Below are 8,647 nucleotides of genomic sequence, written 5' to 3'. Positions count from 1 at the left end.
CAAACAAGCAAACACATTGACATGCCATCTTAATTTTTAAACTTTGTATATCATTGTCTATTTATTAAGGTCTCTGGCACTATTTGAAGAACTTTATATGGGGTCTTTCATTTAATCCTTAATATAACTCTAAAGAAGCAGATGTGTTGAAATGGTTGAACATCTGCTTTTGAAGCCTTCTGTTCAGTTCTTTTACTTAATTTCTTCCATTTGCTTTAGCTACACTATGTCCAAGAGCAAGTTTCAGAGTTTCTTCTGACATTCATTTTGGTCTTTTCTCTTTACTGTCCCTTATTTATTTATTTTGAACTTTTCATTATATTTTGGGCAGAAGTTTCCCAAGCAAATTAATTTTCCATTCAACAATTTCTACACATTTTGTTTCGTGACACTGGTTGCAATTCATTCAATGTAACAATACTCTTCCACTTCCTCCCTAAGTTCCCCATTTCTTCTTTCCAGAGGCCTGAACTTTGTTTTTGGGATAATGCTTTCCTTTTGGTCTCATATGGTTGTACTAAGGAGTACATTATTATTCACTTCTTGGCCTGTCAATTATTTGGATGAAAGTTGGTCCCTGGGAGTGTGTTCAGTTCCAGCTTGAAGGGTGTCTAAGATCCACAGTCTTGGGGATTCCACCAATCTCTATCAGACCAGTAAATATAAATATCCAGTTATTTCAGCAGCACTTGTTTAATAACTTATCATTTTCCATTTAAATTACCTTGATATCTTTATAAAACTCAATACAATATCTAAGTATGAATCTATTTCTGGGCTCACCATCCTGTTCCATCTACAGGCCTACCATTATGCCAATACAACCCTGTCTTAATTACTATAGCTTTAAGTCTTGAAATCAGGTGGTGCAAGTTCTCCAAATCTGTTCTAATTAACAATTATGATAATTCTTCTATGCCCTTGAATATAAACTTAAGAATCAGCTTATTAATTTCCAAAAAAGAAAACAGGTTTTCAAGTTTTTCACTGGAAAGTTACTGAATCTATAAATCAATTTTCAGAGAATTAATGTAACAATAGTGAGTTTTCCAGTATATAAATATAGGGTATTTCTATTTCAATTATGTAAAATACAAGAGAGATGTTTTCCTATGTTTTATTGACTATGCAAAGACATTCAACTGTGTAAATCCTAACAAATTATGGATAACATTGCGAAGAATGGAAATTTCAGAACACTTAACTGTGTTCATGAGAAACCTGTACATAGACCAACAGGGAGTCCTTCAAAGAGAACAAAGGAATATTGCATGGTTTAAAATCAAGAAAGATGTGTAACAGGGTTATATACTGCCACCATACTTATAGTCCAAGAAGTTGGACTATATGAAGCATGTGACATCAGGAGTTTTGGGAGACTCATTAATAACCTGCAATATGCAGAAGACATAAGCTTGGTTGCTGCAAGTGAAGAGGATTTGAAGTACTTACTGATGAAGATCAATGACCTTGATTCATTGATCCTTCAGTATAGATTGCAACTCAACATAAAGAAAACAAAACTCCTTCCAAATAGACCAATAAGCAACATCACACTAAAGGGAGAAAAGATTGAAGTTGTCACAGATTTTATATTACTTAGATCCATAATCAAGGCCCATGGAAGTAGGAGTCAAGAAATCAGATGTCATATTGCAATGGGCAAATATGCTGCAAAATACCTCTTTAAAATGTTAAGGAGCAAAGATGTCCCTTTGTAACACTAAGGTGTGCCTGACCCAATCCATGGCCTCATGTGTGTGTGAAAGCTGGACAATCAACAAGGAAAACTGCAGAAAATTGATTTGATTTGTGGTGTTGGCAAAGAATACTGAAAATACTATGGACTGAAGGAAGAATGAATAAATCTGTCTTGGAAGAAGTACAGCTGGAATGCTTCTTAGAAGCAAGAGTTGACAGACTTAATCTCATGTACTTTGGTCATGTTGTCAGAAAGGACCAGTCCCTGGGGAAGGATATTATGATTGGTAAAGTAGAAGGTCAATGAAATGGCAAAGACCCTCGATGAGATGGATTGACACAGTGGCTGTAATGATGGGCTTAAGAATAGCAAAGATTGTGAGGATGGCCAGTGTTCCATTCCATTGTGCATAGGTCTCTGTGAGTCGGAACCAACTCCACGGCACCTAACAACATAGAAACAGAGAGTAGATGGGTGGTTTGCGAGGTCTGGAGTAGAGGAAGTAAAGAGTGATGCTAATGGTTCTGGTGTTTATTTTTGGGATGATGGATATGTTCCAAAATTAGATTATAGTGATGCATACACCATACATGTGATAAAACCATTTAACTGTTTACTTAACCTACATAGTATGATAAGTAAATTATGTCCCAACAACTCTTTTTAAAGACATAATCCTAGAGCTTTTAAACAACTCTTCTCCCAGACAGAGATTTTGTTTCTACAGGTCTGAGATATGACTCAGTGTTGTGCATTTCTAACAGAGAGGCCAGATAATCCCGATGAAGATGGCTGTGAACTTCTTGAAAAGATTAGAAAAGAATCTTAGAAAATGTTTCAGCTTTCTTTCTTTTTTTTTCTCCTCAGGTCTTTCTGTTCACCCTTATCACCTTCCAAAGCAGAAAAAAAAAAAAAAAAGATCTCAAACTCACTACCATCAAGTCAGATCCAACTCATAGCAACCCCTCCTTGGGTTTCTGAGGTGGTGTCACTAAGGAAGTAGATCGCCCAAGCTTCCTTTGAGCAGTGGCTGGTGAGTTTGAACATCCAGCCTTCTAGTTAGCAGTCAAATGCCTTAGGCACTATGCTACCAGAGCTCCTAAGCAGAAAATAGAAGCAGACAAAACAACAGAAAACATGACTTCCAGTTTTTCTGGACTTTCCAGCCTTCTTACTTCATGGAATCTGCATCTCTAAATGTGTCAAGTGTGTAATTTAAAAAATAAATATACAATATGTAAGGTATTTTGGTTTCTAAACAAATACAATGATATAAAAATCTTTATTATGAGGACTCATACTCAGAAAATATAAGCACATATTACTGTAAGAATAAATGGAATTCATGTAAAAATGTAGTTTAAATTTATGTATTACTTTATTCACTACATGAAATTATCTTGAGATTTACACACATATAAATCTCCAAATTTAAGAGCAGTTCACCCTGTACATCCTTCCCAACCCACCTGCCAAAGAAAGTGGAAGGGAGAAAATAAAAGGCAGTGGGGAATACTTATTTTCTGGATTAACAACTTGGCACATAATCACTCATAGGAAAAGCATACCTAGGTAAACATTTGGGGGGATGTCAAAGCAGAATTTTCACATTCATTAAACCATACTATTCTTTTTAACGTTCTCGTCAACTTTACATAATGTTTAAATAACCAACAAACTTGAGTTATTACACACAGAAGGGGAAGAGTGAAAATTTGTCTAGAAAAGAAAAACATAACATGATCTATGGGGGAGGCTTCTCAGCTATTTATGGTAGCAGGCTTGCCATGGTATGGTCCTTAGTAAAATTCTTTAATAACATAAAAACTATTACCAATTAAAAATAATAATTAGATAGCTTTTTAAAACCATAGATTCCCCATTTGAAGAGCAGCAAAAATTCTTCAGCCCTCAATTGAAACCAATCAACAGGGATCCTGGATCATACATAGCACCAGATACTACAAAATCACTTTTAAATGTTTACTTTGTCATGTAATAGTTTTCAACTTGAAATTTCTTTAGGTTTCTCTTACTCTCATTAGAAGTTTTGGAAAAGAGACATTCCTCTCACCACCCACTGTTGCACCAAGCCTCCCCAACACATTGCTGTTGCCCATAGACACACATAAACGATTCACTAGGAGAGGACTCTTTCCTCTCCTTTCTTCACTCCTCTGTTTTTTCTTATTCTTCTTCATCTTCTCTTTGATGGCTTGTTGAATGACTTAGTTAAAAAAAAGAACTTGAAAGCTAGAAGAAGTCATGAGGTGCAGCAAAAATAAGCAGCATTCCATTTAAGACACTCCCTTCTTGATGCACACGTCTAAATTAAGCTTTTGGAGGTGGTTTCCGCTTCTCATGTACAAAGAGAAATCGATTAAGGAAAGGTAAGAAAGAACATTTTAAAAGAATTAGTAATAACATTATTTCAAGTCAAATCTCAAATGCTTCCTGGAATATTCTTGAAAATAAGTAATTATGAGTTTGATTGGGGAAGGAAAATATCTGCCATATTAACTTAGGCTTAGATGGCCAGATGCTCTTAATTCAGCCCTCTCATAATGTTGAATGCATTTAAGGAGATTAGACAAATCCATCTTAATCTATTTCACTCTTGATTTTGGTTAACATGCTTTCACGCAACTGAAGGATACCTGTATTTCATTTTAACATCTGTGAGACATGCAGAATCTTTTGGGTAGATAATTGAAAGGTAAATATCAAGTATGTGCCAATAATATTTTTAAAGGAAAATGCCAACAAATCAGGAAGTTATTTACTTATCTAAAAATGGTTTCTTTCCTTGGTAGTTTCTTCATATACTCTAGAACGAGATACTTGAATTAGTTTGTTTTAAAATTGCAGTGTATACATAACTTCATGAGTTAAATTTGCCTTTATTTATCTTACAATCTATCTCTACAAATACTTTTAAGCCATAACAATGAAAGCTTATATACAATATACCAATCTCCATGCTCTTCCTTATTTTTATCAGCACCCAGAAAGGAAGCAATATAAATTGTGTGTGATGTGCAACATCATAGTAACATAGAGATTGACTTGATAAACCAAAGATACAGTATCTGGCTTTCTGCAAGGTAACCTACACTGTTTTTCTCAAGCAAGAGCAGTTTTCCCTCCTCACATAAGAAATCATCCTTCAACAATGAGAAAATTTCAAATTACACAAAAATGTTCACAAAGTCTATCCAGTGGATGACAAAATCAGTACTGCCAATACTGGGGTAACTGCCTCACAGTTTTATAAAATTCATAATCCCCAGTTTGATATGCTTAATACTGATCATTAGTTAATACCATCTACCAACTACTTAATACTGGCAATTCCATAAAAATTTATTAGTAACAGATAATCAAACACTAGTGTGTTTTATTTTTATTTTAACAAATTATTGATAAAGTTTCTTTTGAGGTATGCAATTAAAAAACACTATTCTTTGAAAGTGAAGGGTAATTTAAAACTAGATATTAAAATGCTATATAATTTGACTACATCTCTTACTCTGCAGAATATAATTTCATAGATGCCACTATATGTGTGTGTATACACACACATATATACACAACACACACACGCACATACACACACTTTGTGTGTGTACAGTATTTTTGTATTTTGTGTGAAAGAACAAGAATTGATGTACATGTATCACAGGTCTAAGTGTGAGTAGAATAATTCAACAAAACATTTGTTTCCTTAGTAATCAGCTTCATTACATCATTCTTGGTTGATTCTCTTGTGGTGTCAATCCCTGTGATTGGTGTTAAACTGACAGGTTTTTTTTTTTTAATAAATTTATGTTTGAGAAGTTACCTCAAATCAGCATCCAACAATACCACTTCTTGTGTGTCCAAGGCATAGGAACAAGGCACTGAGCAGTGTATGAATTTATTCATCAATAGAAAAGGTTGTGAACTTATTAAAATATTTGAGACAGCTTCAAAGCCAAGAGATCACATTTCATAAACAATTTATATCTAACTTACACAAACAGCTAATGCTCAAAAGGCTTCATGATGCAAAATTGGCATTTTAAAAGAAAAATTATTTAAAAAGAAATTCAACGATTTTTTAGATTAATGTCATTAAATTGATCAATATACACAGTCTTGCATTTTTTAAATACTAAGAGAACACATTTACTTCTCTATCTTTTGCTTACTTGAAGACGTGAAGCAATTCAATACCTATGTAATGCTATTCTCCACCGAAGACAATCGAGTCTTGAAACTATTGCTATCAAAATACTATCTTGAAAGAACTGAGTATTTAGTCCTTTGTTGAAACCCAAAAGTTGTCATTTGAAAAATCAATTCTGCATTTACCTGGAAGGATTATCTGGGATTCTGATGGAATTTCAACTTACTCAGGATGATTTCAGGAACAAACCCTGGCATGATATTTTACCCAATATTCTTTAATATGTGAGCTTTCATCTATCATCTGATTGTGGTTATTCATTTGGATATTTTCAAATGGCAGAGTATATATGGCCTGGTAGGCCTCTCTCTACTACCTTTTGTTTTGTCCTAACATTCTTCTTGATATAAAACAACCCAATATAAGACCATGAAAATATGCAAATGCACTGGAGGGTGATGGGATAGCCTAAATCCAGTGTTTCACTAAACTGCAACATCCCATGATTTTCCAATGTTCTGCTTCCATACATGCTTCTAACAATCATTTACAGAATCCAGTAAACAATATCTGGAGGACCAAGGCAAAGAAGCAAACAAATGGTACTCTCCAACATTACAAAGTTGGTGACTATAAAAGTATACAAAAATTCTGAGTTAAAAAAAGAAGTACTGTTAAAACTGACCATGGCTTCTGGCCCCTGGTCCAAAACCCAGGGAAAAAGTGAAATGAGGCAGACAACCAGCTGCTTGCTTGTTATGCTGATTACATGGTTGATTTCACCAGCTGTACTTTGTTTTCCTGAATCATGACTTCCTTGGCTAAAAGATCGGAATTAAGTCTCAAGTTCTCTTTCAATTTGTTGAGCTCGAAGTCGTGGATAATCTTGATAGTCATTAACTTTTCTCGCTTGATTCTCTCTATAACTTCTTTTGGAACATCAGGGATCATCCACGCCAACAAAAATTTAACTAAAAACACAACGTGCTAAAGGAAATGTAAAGGAAAATCAAAGACATTATTAGAATTATGTTGCAATTATATTGAAGTGGGAGAAGGATACAAGATTATATGCATGTGTGAGAGGGTGTGTGTGTGTGTGATGTGCCATGGTGTAAAGTCTATAATTAATATCAAAAACTGAAAACTAAAGAAATAGCAACATGAGCACTTTGCTTTACAATACAGAGACAATTACTAGAACAATAGGTTTAAAAAGTTAAATGGTTTTCTGAGATCAGGATGATAGGATGTAAAGGAATAGTACGTATGTCTGTCACTTGTTAGCCACGTTTGATTTTTAAATTATTTACACGTACAACCCTGATTAAAAAAAAAATCATTTTTACATACAAACTTGATTTTAAAAAAAATTCTATGTGCTTAGGTAAGACTTGTCTATTGTTGGGTTTTACTATGGAATGATTTACATTTATTTCTCTCTCCTCTACTAACATTCATGTCTTATTATTTGTAGCACTCCATTTATAATTTAGTCAAATACCCTCTCTGCATCACTTGGATTTTCTTGCATGTCTTATCTCCATACTTACACTAGATAATTCAGAAGGGAAAATGCATAACACTGTGGACAGAACATAAGCTTGGGAATATGCAAGATAGACTTCGCATTGAAACCAAGTTCAAATATTAGCTGAGTAACCTTAAGCAGACTGCTCAATTTCACTGAGTCTCAGATTCATTTGTCAAAGGAGAATGGAAAAAATTCCATTATAATTTATATTTATAATTATATAATATATAGTCATAATTTATAATTTATATAAGGTTGTTATGAGAATGAAATAACATATATGTAAAGCTTTAAAATAGTATTTGGAAACCAGTATACAGCAGATATTCAACAAAAATCAGTGGCTTTTCTTTCCTGTTACTGACCTCAAGGGAAGAGGCCATATTTTGCCTTCTCTTTCCTGTTACCATGGTTATCTTCAATCATAGTTAAGTCATAATAGGCATTTAACACCTACTGTATTGAAAATATCCCTTTTTATGACAATAAGTACTTCCTTCAAAATAATTTTTTGAGATAGTGCTAATTGTCTGATGAGCAGATACTTTTAGGAATACCTGTCTAAAGAGAGAAGAGAAATTAACTGGAAGGAGAGTTAAGAAAACCTTACTTCCATAACTATGATGAAAGTCATCTTGGCAGCAAGTACATGCCAGAATTGCATATTAGGAGAATATTTTAATTCATGTTCTGGAGGATATCTGTAGTCTCTGTACCTGGAAAATGGAAGTAAAGGCAAAAATTAGCTATAACTTCAACTGGACAAAACCTAGAAGAAATTCTTCTTATTGTTATTAAAAAAATATTTTTGAGTTGATCACAAAAACCAGATCATAGTAAGACAACTGTTAATATGAAATTTATTTTTGTTTCTTGTACACTACAATCACTGCCATATGATAGCTATATTCAATATAGAGTTAGAAGGAAACTGATAAGAGAAATAGCTCTCTTTCTCTTAAAGACAAATTTTTTAAAAGAGTTATCCAAATTTATTTTCTCCATTTCCTCTCTTCATACTCTTAACACACTTAGATCTTTCTTTCACTCCAATGAAACCAATTGTCTTCTGTCATTAAATTCAAGACATATTTCAATCTCCATCTTAACTGATCTTTCCAGAATAGGATTTGAAATTGTTGACAACTTTTTCTTTCTTGAAACTCTCTTCTCTTGGCTTACTCGACACTCCACTATTTGGATTTTCACACTGCCTTTCTGGAATTTTCTTTCTTTCTTTTTT

At 33.7% G+C, this 8,647-nt stretch overlaps 1 protein-coding gene across 1 annotated transcript in view; it reads right to left on the bottom strand.

Annotated features, from left to right (window-relative positions):
• Positions 1 to 6,635: 6,635 nt before the first annotated feature.
• ANO5 (anoctamin 5) overlaps positions 6,636 to 8,647 on the bottom strand; it is a 134,558-nt gene continuing 132,546 nt past the window's right edge. Inside the window, exons 20-21 of the mRNA XM_007956914.1 lie at positions 8,015 to 8,120; positions 6,636 to 6,857 (exon numbers count right to left, since the gene is read on the bottom strand). Coding sequence (XP_007955105.1) covers positions 6,636 to 6,857; positions 8,015 to 8,120 — 328 coding nt within the window. The remainder of the gene's footprint in view (positions 6,858 to 8,014; positions 8,121 to 8,647) is intronic.

This window comes from Orycteropus afer, unplaced genomic scaffold (assembly GCF_000298275.1).
Source record: "Orycteropus afer afer isolate SDZICR_OR568_19922 unplaced genomic scaffold, OryAfe1.0 scaffold00014, whole genome shotgun sequence".
NCBI lineage: Eukaryota > Metazoa > Chordata > Mammalia > Tubulidentata > Orycteropodidae > Orycteropus > Orycteropus afer.
This window is presented reverse-complemented; position numbering and strand designations above follow the sequence as displayed.